This window comes from Aethina tumida, chromosome 1 (genome assembly GCF_024364675.1).
Source record: "Aethina tumida isolate Nest 87 chromosome 1, icAetTumi1.1, whole genome shotgun sequence".
Classification (NCBI taxonomy): domain Eukaryota; kingdom Metazoa; phylum Arthropoda; class Insecta; order Coleoptera; family Nitidulidae; genus Aethina; species Aethina tumida.
In genome coordinates this window covers 42,042,537-42,055,308 of record NC_065435.1, presented here as the reverse complement: position 1 = coordinate 42,055,308, position 12,772 = coordinate 42,042,537, and the positions used below count along the sequence as shown (strand labels likewise).

General features: G+C 32.3%; 4 protein-coding genes across 9 annotated transcripts in view; 3 read left to right on the top strand and 1 right to left on the bottom strand.

Moving 5' to 3' along the window:
- LOC109594362 (myb-related protein B) overlaps positions 1-2,475 on the top strand; it is a 29,467-nt gene extending 26,992 nt beyond the window's left edge. For 2 of the 3 annotated variants that reach the window (XM_020009582.2, XM_020009583.2), the window contains 2 exons: positions 765-890; positions 1,687-2,475. In XM_020009582.2, coding sequence (XP_019865141.1) covers positions 765-890; positions 1,687-1,806 — 246 coding nt within the window. In that variant the 3' untranslated portion in view covers positions 1,807-2,475. The remainder of the gene's footprint in view (positions 1-764; positions 891-1,686) is intronic. The other variant, XM_020009584.2, reaches the window with a different exon arrangement.
- A 663-nt stretch (positions 2,476-3,138) lies between these two features.
- LOC109594369 (E3 ubiquitin-protein ligase Topors) lies at positions 3,139-7,700 on the top strand. 3 transcript variants are annotated; one of them, XM_020009590.2, is made up of 6 exons: positions 3,139-3,292; positions 3,356-3,572; positions 3,630-3,808; positions 3,894-3,995; positions 5,318-5,452; positions 5,512-7,700. In XM_020009590.2, exons 2-6 carry the CDS (start codon positions 3,423-3,425, stop codon positions 6,851-6,853), a joined length of 1,908 nt encoding a protein of 635 aa, XP_019865149.1. In that variant the 5' UTR covers positions 3,139-3,292; positions 3,356-3,422; the 3' UTR covers positions 6,854-7,700. The 3 variants fall into 3 exon arrangements, with proteins under 3 accessions (XP_019865149.1, XP_019865152.1, XP_019865151.1); XM_020009592.2 differs by having other exon boundaries at positions 3,142-3,572; positions 5,336-5,452; XM_020009593.2 differs by lacking the exon at positions 3,894-3,995 and having other exon boundaries at positions 3,141-3,572.
- A 272-nt stretch (positions 7,701-7,972) lies between these two features.
- Positions 7,973-8,828, bottom strand: LOC109594352 (ribonuclease kappa-B). Its single transcript, XM_020009569.2, has 3 exons — positions 8,669-8,828; positions 8,480-8,614; positions 7,973-8,275 (listed from the first exon to the last, which is right to left on the bottom strand). Exons 1-3 carry the CDS (start codon positions 8,735-8,737, stop codon positions 8,174-8,176), a joined length of 306 nt encoding a protein of 101 aa, XP_019865128.1. The 5' UTR covers positions 8,738-8,828; the 3' UTR covers positions 7,973-8,173.
- A 60-nt stretch (positions 8,829-8,888) lies between these two features.
- LOC109594347 (pleckstrin homology domain-containing family F member 2) lies at positions 8,889-12,260 on the top strand. Of its 2 annotated transcripts, none has more exons than XM_020009563.2 (7): positions 8,889-9,020; positions 9,553-9,617; positions 9,670-9,871; positions 9,928-10,053; positions 10,573-10,839; positions 10,901-10,977; positions 11,580-12,260. In XM_020009563.2, the coding sequence occupies exons 1-7, from the start codon at positions 9,005-9,007 to the stop codon at positions 11,613-11,615; spliced, it is 789 nt and encodes a 262-aa protein (XP_019865122.1). In that variant the 5' UTR covers positions 8,889-9,004; the 3' UTR covers positions 11,616-12,260. The 2 variants fall into 2 exon arrangements, with proteins under 2 accessions (XP_019865122.1, XP_019865123.1); XM_020009564.2 differs by lacking the exon at positions 8,889-9,020 and adding an exon at positions 9,088-9,240.
- The last annotated feature ends 512 nt before the right edge of the window (positions 12,261-12,772 follow it).

The following is a 12,772-nucleotide window of genomic DNA, read 5'->3' as shown; positions in this document are numbered from 1 at the left end:
GTAATTGCCATCTAGTCTGTGCTGACTCAAAGTTCAGCACTAATTAACAATCAAAGACCAAAGTTATCCGTTTACCCACGTTTCTCCCTTTCATCCTAGTTCAGCTTATGCCATCGCACACACAAGACCGCAAGTATCACTTGTACTTTTATATAATATGAACAAGAACTTACGTAATTTGTAAATTTAAGTCATGTCCTTTATTTTTATTTGTTTGGTTCGTGTTTATTTATTTTTTGTTTTGTTTTGTTATGTTTGTTAAGAGGGTACAATTTGCAGTTTGATAATAAAATTTGGTCCACCGCGATTATTTATAACGGCTGTAAGTCGATTTCCAAGTTAGCTGTAGGCCGATTTTATTATCACCTTTAAATTTATTGCAAAATGTACTGAAATAATTTGTTATTTGTATGATATAGATGTGCACTGTACATGTAGAAGTAATACAAAAACGCACTTACTATTATTTATTTGAAAAGATTACGTATCTTCTTAAGTTAGTTTTAAGTTATACAAAATATGGTGCTGTTTTCCAACTATACTTAGCTGTAAGCCATCTCCTGATCTATATCTTATTAGTATACACATCTGCTGTGCCAGTCTTGGTTTAGACCTGTTGAATTTCGCGCAGATTGAATCAAGAGATGGCCCGGCTTTCCGGGGTCTGTAGTCAAAGAGTTTCTGTGGGTCATTTAAAATCTGGAGAGAACGATAGCGTATCGTTTGTGTGGTGGTATTGTAGCGTATTGTCCTTGTCCCGGCAGCACCCGTCCCCAGTCAGCGCCGAAAACGTCCGAGACCAAGTGACGTCCTCTTCGGGCCAGACGCTGTTCCGCAGTCTCGCAGCCAAGAGGATCACGTTCGAGGAGCAACCTCGCCACGCTCCCAAGGTGAGCCGGTGATTTCACACAATGAGCAGAAATATTTGTGTAAATTAATAATAAAAAAAAACTAGTGAGAGCTTCCACACGACTCGATGAGGACCGAGGATACCGTACGGAGCTATGAGTCGTTGCGTCACCTGTGCTTTCAAACATCAACAGCGTCCACTATGTTAACTAATAAGTATTTTGTTCTTGTGTTCGTTATGTAGTTACGTTGAATGTTTGAATGTACCGTTGGTAACTTCTTAGTGGGTTGAACTTGCTCCGAACAATATTTCAAAGATTTAACGACACGTCATAGCTCTTGTTAGTACATCCTACTGTTCATATTTCATGTTGTCGTCATATAACAATGTTCATTTAAGTGTAAATTACGAAATTTAGCTTTTATTAATTAAAAAAATGTATTTGGCTGATACACAACATTGTATGTTTTTAACGAGCCTTTGTTGTGTGGAAGTACAAGTTGGATAAATTGTATTTAATACTCCAAATTTCAGTGGTGTGCAAAAAGGATAAAATGGTGATATTTTGTATATTTAGTATTAAAAACTTACTAAATTCCACTAACCTTTAGTAACCAAAGAAACATTTCGGCCTAATTTCCTAACTTAGAGTGATTTTCTCAAATGAATTGCTTATTTTATATTTAACAATTTGTTGAAACATGACACACTAATAATTCACATTAACTATTCATACATGACAACTTTCAAATATACATTTGTGTATAAAATCTATGGAAATGAATTTATAAAACGCTTTTAATTTTTGTTTGCTAATGTTAATGTTTCCTTTCCAGTTGGACCAGAAATGGGCAATGGTTGCGTGCGGGAGGACCCAGGATCAGTTGGAGATGACCGCAAAGGCTCATCTTCTGCTGAAGACGTCTGGTCTTAAACCTCGTTCACTTAATTTCTGAAGGCAGGGACACTCATTTTGTAAAATTTCGCGAAGATTGTATTGTTTTTATTATATATATTCTTTATGAATGTTTTGTTTGCCACTATACTTTATGTAAATACGTAAGTGGTGTTCATAGTTATTGCTAAGCAAGTGTACGAATTCATGTAGTTGGTTAATCACCGCTTACTTGTTTATAAATTGTAACTCATTGTGGGAAACGTACTATAGTCGAAACAGTATCGCGGATTTCAAAATGCAAAGCTAATTTTAATTGTAATTTATTTTAGATAATAAGATCACTATGTGATCACCCACTTTTTGTATAATTACTTTTAATGTTAATGTGTTTTGAATTCCTGCTTTTAATTAACATTGTTACAAAGAATATCTTACCTGTGTATAGAAACTAGTCTACATAATTACATATTGTACCATAGGCATGCCTTTTTTATGGTGATTATATTTTGTAATATAGTAAATTAGAAGTACTGATGTAGGATTCTTAATTGTTGTTATTTGTATTTTTATATGAAAAAAACTTAATTATTAACTTATTTTAAAAGTACATGTGGCTTAAAAAGCAGAGTTTATAAAATTGTAATTGCAGTAAATACGAGTTTCCCCTTGATGAATATTTATTTTTTATTACATTCTAAGAGATGCCAATAAAAGATTATATCACAAATTGTTTTAATTTTTACCTACTTTCCCCTTTTACGTAGTATTTTGTACAGAGTGATGTGAATAACGTTATTAACTAAATACTTTTTGGATACAACAGTTGAGTCCCAGTACCAAAAATAAGTTTTCTAGCTTATTACTAAGACTGCTAATGAATAATTAAAATTCAAGGAAATATGTATTTTCCCTATATATTTCTGTAGACATATTTAATCTTTGTTTTCCATTTCTCTTCCAAAATATATGTATATATTTAATTTTTTTGAAAGCTACATTTTTAATGATACTTCCATAAAATAAGATTATTTGATTCAATGTTTGAACAGGCAACGCTGTAGATATTGTTTTGGTGAGTTTGAATCACAGAATACCGCAGTAAGATAGATAGTGTATGTGGATCCGTGACACCATCTAAGTTGGCAAACGCACAAAACAAATTATTCCGCGAAAAATTGAATTTGACTGTCCTCCAGAAAATATTTGTTAGATTCTTTGCACAGTTTCTTATTGGTTAGGCCTGAGGGATAATAAAATTTTCAAGTTTGTCGCATTTCAATTTAACGAATTTAAATTTGGCGCGTCTTTCCCACCACAAAACGAGAAACTTTTTGAAACCAGTTACCATCACTGATTGCCCATTGGTTGTGTGAGCCAGTCTTTGCACGCAGCCAACCTCACAATCAGTAGGCTATGGCTAACTTCATACAATCGAAGCTGCGAAGTCCTAGTTTCTAGAATTTCTATTTTCTTAAGAATACCTGTGTTGATGTACAAATAAACAAATATTTTAAAGCTGTATTGTTGTAAATAGTGTACATGCAGTATGTTACTTTGACACAGTATCCCGTAGTGATGATAAATACAAGGTCAAATCTGTTTGACAGGAGATCAACTCGCTTCATTCGTACAGTTATGACTCGCATTTCGCAGTGATTAGGACGTCGTCGAAAAATGGCAGAAACAAAAACCACAACTAACAGACCCAGTACAGACAGTCCGGAGCCGAATTGTGCTATATGTCTAGGTAGTTGCACAAATAAATGCTTTTCAGATTCATGTATGCATCAATTTTGTTTCAAATGCCTTTTGGAGTGGTCTAAGGTAAATATTATGATCCAGAGTAGCGGTGGGTACATTTATTTACTAACTATATTTCAGATTAAAGCCGAATGCCCCTTGTGTAAGCAACCATTCAGGTCAATCATACACAATGTCAAGTCAAATGATGAATATGATGAGCATGTTGTTGAAACAATTCCTACAGAAGAGCTCCATATCGTCGATGAACAGTACATGTATTTGCCCACCCAGCCCACGAGGCACCAATTTCATTTTAGGTATATGTCTATATTTTTTATATAAAACAATTTAAATTTAAGTCATACAATTTTTCAATTTTTTTTTTAAAATTAAATCTATTAGGACAACATTTACTGTTGATACAAGAGGAGAACACGCAATTCAGCAAATGTTACTCACACATCCACTCACCAATGGAGGAATTTCCATTGCATATCCTGGAAGGTATGTTAAAATATGCTAGTTAATGTTTCTTCCAACTATATATACTATCACCTGAAAATTATTTCATCCATTTTTTTCACTGGAAATGTGTAATTTGGTAACCGGTGGCTGGATGTGATGTGTCTCACACATATTACCTTTAAGATTTTTGTCTAAAGTTGTCCTGATGTATAATTGCATAGGTAATTAACAGGGCAAATTTAATGGCAATGAAGGGTAAAACAAGTGGCATATTTTGTCCTATCGTCGATTATCCAATTCCACGATTGTGCATGCATATCTTAGGACATGGATTGGAAAAGTCAAATTTATAATTGTTTTCAAAAACCTATTTAAAAATATTTACTAATATTATGTTGTAATATGAATTAAATATGTTTACATGGAACAACAATTTAATATATTATAATGGTGTATTTGAACATTCATAATGATATATTCAAAATTTTATCAAAAAATCAATTTAAACTATTTATTACTCATTCCAAAAATGATTCATAATTGTGGTTCTGTATCTTTATTAATTGAAGTTATCTATTCTCTTTTTACTTTCTGTCCATAAAATTAATAATTGCACAGGAATTTATTAATGGTCCATTGATAAATTTAAATCGCCTATGTTGTAGAAATCGTGTTGTTAACGGTTTATATCTATTGTTTACTTTTTGTTTTCCATATTTATATTTGCTTATAATAAAATGACTAATCTGGAAGTAATATGATTATGCAATAACTTTAGGAATATGTCTTTATCTTGCACGTTAAAATTGTTAAGGTTGCTTCTTCACATTTTTGAGCTGTTTTCGTCATGCATTTTATTAATAGTTCAATAGTTTTTTTCTCTTAAAACACTATTGCAAATTCACCTTTTGATTGAAATACTCGCTATTTTACTTCGAGATTGTTTATATAATTCTGGGAATGCCAATAGAGCTGATGCATAATTTCGATTTTATTGATTATCGATAAGTTTTCCATTTTTGTGTAATGTTGTGTTTTACATACAGGAAAATGTGGAGCAACTTTTTAGAAAAATATATTGCTATGTATTGCATACGTATTTTAACTAATGTAATTAGTATTTGGTAAAATAAAATTAAATATATTTGTTAATGATACTGATATAAATCAAAATAAACAAGTTTCTCTACATGTTTTGGCTACAGTACATCCATGCATTTGGTGTTTGACGTTTATGAAGTTGCATAGATAAATAGAATGTTAATAGTTTGTAAAGTTGATATTAGTTAAATATCAGCGACAGACTGATTTTTCAATCAAAATGTGAATTACAAAATTTTAAATAATAATTAAACATTCAGGAGTATTTTGCAACGCAGAAGACGAGACACTTCCGCCACTAGCTTCAGGAGGTCGATCTACAATAGAAATTTATGGGTAACTTCGCCACCAGACGTCACTGGTCGCTACAGAGATGTCTCGCCCCCATTTTACAGGTAAATACCCAAATGGCCATGGTTGGTAGTGTTTTAACGTGCTTTCTTATCCGATTCAGACAATGTCCTGCAGCAAGGACACGCCTGGTGCCGTGGTTGAACCGCGAACTCAACGCTCTGCTTTACGAGAACACCCAATTAATAATGCGCTTGGTTGACATCATCATGGAACAACTCCTCAGATATCACATCTGCAGCCGCACATTCCGAAGCATTCTATTCGAATATCTGGGTAACAAAACTGACCATTTCGTCCACGAATTTTACAATTTTATGCGTTCACCCTTCGACATGATCGGTTACGATCGTCACATCATCTACACCGAGAGGCCCAACTCACCGACACCGTTCATAGACGTTTCTGACAACGATTCGGACAGCGATGATGTTATCCTGGTGAGCGCCACCAACCCCGAAGAACCCGTCGTCATCGATTTAGTGAACACCGACTCCGACGAGCCGATTTTAGTGTCGGAACATCCGCCGCCACAACCGCAACAACTTGCTACGGAGAGAACGTCCGAGACTGAAGCACGCACCCCCATTATGCCGCTAAAGTTGCGTCTCAAACACAAGAGACAGTCTAGAGAGAAGAGGATGCGCAGGAAACGCCATCGTTGCAGATCGAGCAGCAGCTCGAGCTCCAGTTCCTCTAGCAGCAGCACTAGCAGTACCACCACCAGCACCACTTCGACCACTTCCACCAGCAGCTCCAGTTCCTATTTCAGCCCATCCGGCACCGAGTATAAAATCTACAAACGAAAGAGGAGGCAGAAGAAGAGGATCAGGAAGAGGGAACAGCACCCACCGTCGGTTTCGGAATCCGGTTCGGAGATGGTTCAGGTGGAGACGTCAGACTCGGACGACGTTCCCCTATCGGCCATTGCTAATAAGAAAAAGTGCAAGAAGCGACCAAAGAGGAAGCACATGGTTAAAAATCCACACAAGGCTTACGTAGTGGTCAACAATAAATCTGAAAGTGGCACTTCCAGCGCGGTTAACCAGCCAAGTTGCTCTAGAACTGATACCAATCAGTTCGACAACAGATCTGGTCGTAAGGATGATACGTCGAGAAATGCCGACGTTAACCGTCCGAGTTGTTCCAGTTCGGCAGGTTTTCCGGAGGCCGTGTTCGTAAAAAGCGGTAGTCCGGAGCCTGGTCCTTCCACATCATTTTCCTCAAGGATGCAAAAGTCATCTAGCAGTCACAGCAGTGACGACGAAGATTATACTCCCCCACAGCCGGTTGTCAAAAGTGAAGTGCGTGAAATTAAGCAAGAGGACAGGCAGACCAATGGTGAAGGTACCAACGGTCGTCTTAGAAATTTATTCATTAAGAAGGAACAATCTAGTAACATGTGGTATTCATACTGCAATTATAAATCTGAGAGTGATGACTAGTGACTGAACAAAACCAAAAAGTAATTTTCAAGGATGTTCTACATGTCATTAATTTAACATTTTCCTTGAATTTTATAGAATTTTTGCAGAGATGTGGTGGGAATGAACTCATTAAAATTTTAAATAATTAATATTTTCTACAAAATCTGATTACTCATTCTATTTTAAAAATCATTGTACATCATTATACAATCTCATACTTTAAAATATACTATTTTTTACACTGATCGGTTTTGTAATTCATTGTACTATCTCATATTTTCAACCATGTGTCAATTTATATACTTTATTTTATACATCTTGATACCGTTTCATGTTTTAAGATATTGTTAGTGTGCATTTTACTTGATCTGACATTCCATATCATTTCTCTGTATAATCATTATAAAATTCTTTAAAAAATTCTGAAAACTATTTTTTGGCATTCCAAAACTGAACAACATAGTTTTAATTTTACAAGGCTGTAATATTTTCTGAAATCCTGCAGGAAATATAGTTGTATTACAAGTATGCATTGAGTAAGTTTCTTATCTCATTAATAGAATGTCATGCAAAATTGTCTGAAGTGTTTTATTTGTAAAAAATTAGTTTTAATTGTATAGTTATTTATATTTATGAAATTATTTTATACATTGTTACAGTTATACACGACCTAAGATACAGTAAGTGATTTGCTATCGCCTATATGGAACAATGAATTCTGGATCCAGTGTCTAGTCTTAGGTCAAAATATCATCTCATCTTAGGTTTGGATTTCCAGCATACTTTTATTGCTGTTATTACAAATCTTTGTATTTATTTCCATTTGTACAATAAAAAGAACAAAATAAAATATCTTGAATGATAATTGCGATGTTTTAATCAACAAATAAATTTAATAATAAAATTATTTAAGCAATATTCTATGAAAAATTCACGCATAAATTGAATTGTGAGAAAAATGGGTACTAATCCTTAAAATTTTCATTCTTATGAGAGATGTCAAGCTCAAGTTCATTTCGCAAAATCTGATTTGTCAAGAAGTTTTAGTTTTATTGTATGTTTCCAAACCAATGATTAATTCAATTCAATTCGCTAACCACATTATATCATTCATTACTAATTGTATGAAGAAAATAATTGGCTTAAAGAGGTTTTATTCTTGTAATAATTTATTGTATTTTACATGAAAACTACAAGCTGGTTTTAATCTTATGTACATTTAAATAACATGTATTAACACTTATCTACTAATTTTTAAAACTTGGTGAGTTAAAAATATACAAGGAATGTCGGAAAAGACATTAATACTAAAAATGAAATTGTTATTAATCAATTAAATTACACACTCAAAGATGAACGATTGTTGGCCCAGAATTGATGTGCTGAGAAGAACAGAGTAACAAGGTACAGTAATGCAGCTATCCAGCAGTTATAAGCATTCTGAAAAAAAAATTGAGTATATATTAATACAGTACAAAGTTACTTGGCATCAAGGTGGTAAAGTAAACAAGTCACATGATTAAGTGTGGCTTACTATTAAATGCAGGTAACGCCCATTTTTTTGAAAAAAATACAAAAACAAAATGTATTTGCATCTATTATACAGGGTTTAAACAAACTGATATAATAAATAAAGGAAATTACCTGTGTGTAGCCAGAATCAACTTTGCTATAAAATTCTTTCATATACTCTTCTGTGGAGTTCGATTCGATTTCAAACTCGGGTAAATCCTCAGCCAAAGCCACTGCATGGAAATAGTAAAATACACCCATGAAGGCCTGGAAATAAAATTGTTGTACGCCCCATCACACGTATCGATTGGATTTCCTTACCAATTGGATTACGCCCCACACACTGATGATCAGACCGCAAAGCGACAATTTCGGTCCACAGACTGGCATTTTGGATATGATTTACAAGCTGGTCCGTCCTTACTAAAAATTTTAACTCGCCAAAAAGGTAATCAAATCATATGACAGCGAATGACATTGACTGACAGCGAGCCAACTGCTAACGCTAAAGTCACTGGTCTTGAAAAACTTTTAAACAAAAAAATTACCATGAATTTGGTGATTCCATGGTTGACAGTTTATGACTGACGTTTCGGAAGTTTTCGCCTTTCTCGAGTTCATATCTTTTCTCGAGCTATAAAGTTTGTAATTGCTGAAATGGTGGATAAATTAGGTAATAAAACTGAACATTATTTTATGAATGACGTGTCGGAATATTTTGTGTACATTTAATGAAAAGTTCTGTACGACAGTAACACCTTATGAACTTGTACAACAAAAAATAACCATGTATTTGGTGATTTGATACTTGACAGCTTGTGATTGACGTTATTAAGGTTTACGCTTTTGTATTGTAGTAAAGCTTGTAATTATTGAAATGGTGGACAAATTAGGTAAAGAAAATAAAAACAGTGTTGTATGAATAACGTTTTGGAATCCATTTTCACCTAATTCGCATTATTTCCTTTTACTAAATATAAATATATACGCCTGTAACACCTTAAAAGGTTAAAATACTTTTAAAATTTCTTTTTTATGGTCTAATTACTGTACTTTCTGTTTTTTACCGTCACGATAGGACTGCACAAACTGCACAATGTATTCAATTTGATGATTCATACCAAGCAACTGCAAAATTGAATTAAAAAGTTTTTGTTTATAACAGGTGTCAATAAATAATATAATTTATAATATGTCTGTTTTAGTGAATAGTGAAGCCAACAATAGGCGGATATTGATGGTAGAGAGTTGTTTTGGGACATCTGGACAAGTAAATATTGAATAAATCATCAAGAAAATTATATAAAAAAAAATCGTTTCAGCCTCTACAAGTGCCAGGACGAGTCTTAGTAGGTGAAGGAGTATTAACCAAAATGTGCAGGAAAAAACCAAAACCTCGACAATTTTTTCTATTTAATGACATCCTAGTATATGGAAATATAATTATTAACAAAAAGAAATACAATAAACAACATATCATTCCATTAGAAGCAGTCAAGTTAGAAAGTTTACCTGATGACAGCCGTAAGCTTGTAATAAATTAATCAAGCCAATATTTTTCATAATGTGAGTGTTTTTAGAGTTTAGAAATGGTTGGTTGATTAAGACAACTTCCAAGTCTTTTGCTGTCTATGCTGCAACAACAGTTGAAAAGAATGAGTGGATGGCTCACATAAACAAATGTATAGAGGATTTGCTGCGAAAAAGTAAGTTATTTTTTTATATAAAAGTTATTTTAGTTCATAACAAATATAACAAAATAATTTAAAAACGTGTATAATTTTGAAGTGGGAAGTTCAGAAGCCCACATCTTTATTAATCTCAGTAATATAATCTTTGTATTATCATTTTTGGCATGTTTTATTTCATGTGGATAAATTAAAAAAGTTAATATCTTATCATTCTCAAGTGTAGGAGGTGGAGATGCCAACATTACTGTTTTACCAGTATATGTAAGCAACTATTATCTTTTTATTAGCATTCTTTTGTGTAAAAGATTATGCTGGTAATATTAATAAAAATCTATATGTTCAATAACAAAGTGATTCATATTTTGTCATAAAATGTTCAAAATATTTCTAGCAATTTGTATATTCCAAATTTAAATTATAAACACAAAAATTACAATTATTTGTCATGAAATGAGTCACATCTCGTATAACTAATCTGCTTATCAGTAACTGCTAATATACATAGTTGCCCAACATTTATTTATTATTACACAGGCGGTAAAAAAGCGGTGGAGGAGCACGCGGCCGTTTGGGTACCGGATGGTGAAGCTCCCGTTTGTATGCACTGTAAAAAGAGCCAGTTCACGTTGATAAATCGGAGGCATCATTGCCGTAAATGCGGTGCGGTTGTTTGCGGACCTTGCTCAAACAAACGATTCCTACTACCAAATCAAAGCTCAAAACCGCTGAGAGTCTGCATACATTGTTATGAATCTTTGACGTCGGCTAAGAATCATAACGTCGCCGAGACGGTGCAGAGAGGTGCGTTTTTATTGTTAAAAAAAATATTGTGTTCCTTAATTTGTTTTGCTTTATTTATTAGACCACCCAGATTCGTCGGGAGAAGAAGACTCAGATGATGATGACGTTCAACAAGGCCAAACTGAACCACATGATGTGGTATGTAGATAATTCACTTATTCATACTTTCGTTTATTAAATAACTGGACTAACAATCTCTTTGATTTTGTTTAATGTAGTTCCGGAGTCATTGTCTAGGTTATACATGTTGAACAGTAAGTTTCTAAGCTTGAAACCAACATTTTTTTTTCAACTAACTCTCAAACTTTCTAGAATTTTTGTAGAATTAGACATTCCAGTGTATTGATATGTTTACAATAATATTTATTTAAATAATATGTGTGATTAAATGCAATTAATTCATTTCAGTATAATTCCGATTTAAATATTCATATATGCTAACATTTTCTTTTTTTTTTACTCTATGTATATGTGTGTACCAAGTTGAAAATCACACCACTACTTATATTTTTTTAATTTTTAAAATGTTCATTTTTAGAAATCATATTTTTTTCAGATGATAAGATGTTGGTCTATGATATTTTGTTGTGTGTTTTAAAAAATTATTTTATCATATAAAACATGAGTCGTATTTTGGTTAGACTTTGTTTTTGTTTTGTACTAATGCTTTGTTAGATTTTGTGAATTTCAGTGATTTTTTTGTACCATTTCCATTATAAAATAAGTTTTATTTATTTCAGCCGAAATTCTATGGTGATGAGAAGCATGGAGAATAGCAGATTCCAACAGCAATAATTATGCACTTCCATATTTTAAATAATCAATTCAACTATTTTTAGTATTGAATAATATCTATTTTTAATATGATCACAATCAATAGTAACTGTATATAATTTTTATAACTATGTAGATATTAAGAATATAAAACAGTAATTTTTCATTGAAATGTGAGGTGCTATTGTATCGTTCTTTTTGTCGAATTGGTAACAATTGTAAATAATTATATTTATTTATTCGGTATTTTGTTATTTTTCTTAATGTTTACATAAGAAGTTAAGTAATTTCAGATAAAAAGTGTTTATTAGCAATGTTTTAATTATTCAATATATATATATATTTTGAAGTAGATAAAGTTGTTTCATGACAAACATAATTTTACCATTCTAAAGTAATTGCAACGAATTTACACACAGAATTTTTTCTAAACAAATTATATGGTGAAATAGTGTTTACAGTTAATTGAATCGAATTCAATTTTAAATTGCAACTGTGATACGTTGGCCTATATCTATTTTTGTAATTGTATAAAAATATTTAACCATTCATTATTTTCTCCACGTCTTCATATTATGTTTATTCATCACATAATTATTGAAATAATATTTGTTGAGATTATTGAATCATTAAAATATTTATATTGATTATGTGTTTGTTTTTCAATGACCACATCTCTCTGAAAATATTTTTAAGTTGCTAGGTAGGTATAAAATCATTAAGCCTTCAAATTGTTATTTAATAACTGCTACACGACAATTACTAATCACAATTATTTTAAACGTCTTTTGATGCTCATTAAGTTTGCATAAAAAACCGGCTATTATTCTTATAAGAACGGTTGTAATTTGGATTTTCCGGATACAAGAGTTTCATTATAATGATTCAGGATTTTTTTATTACTATATAAAGTGTTCTTTGACTTATGGGTCATAACAGGATTTAAATTTGTTACTCGAAATATTTTAATTCTTATGCGTTGTCCAGAATTTTTCGAGACTCCAACAAAATAATTGAAATAGAATTTCTTTAGTTAAAAAACCTATTACTAAATTTTGTTCAAAAAATTTGGTTTATTGTGATTAAAATTTTAAATTTGACAACTATTAATTTTTGAATAAGGCAAATTTGGCAACATTTTTACCTCATAAATTATGAT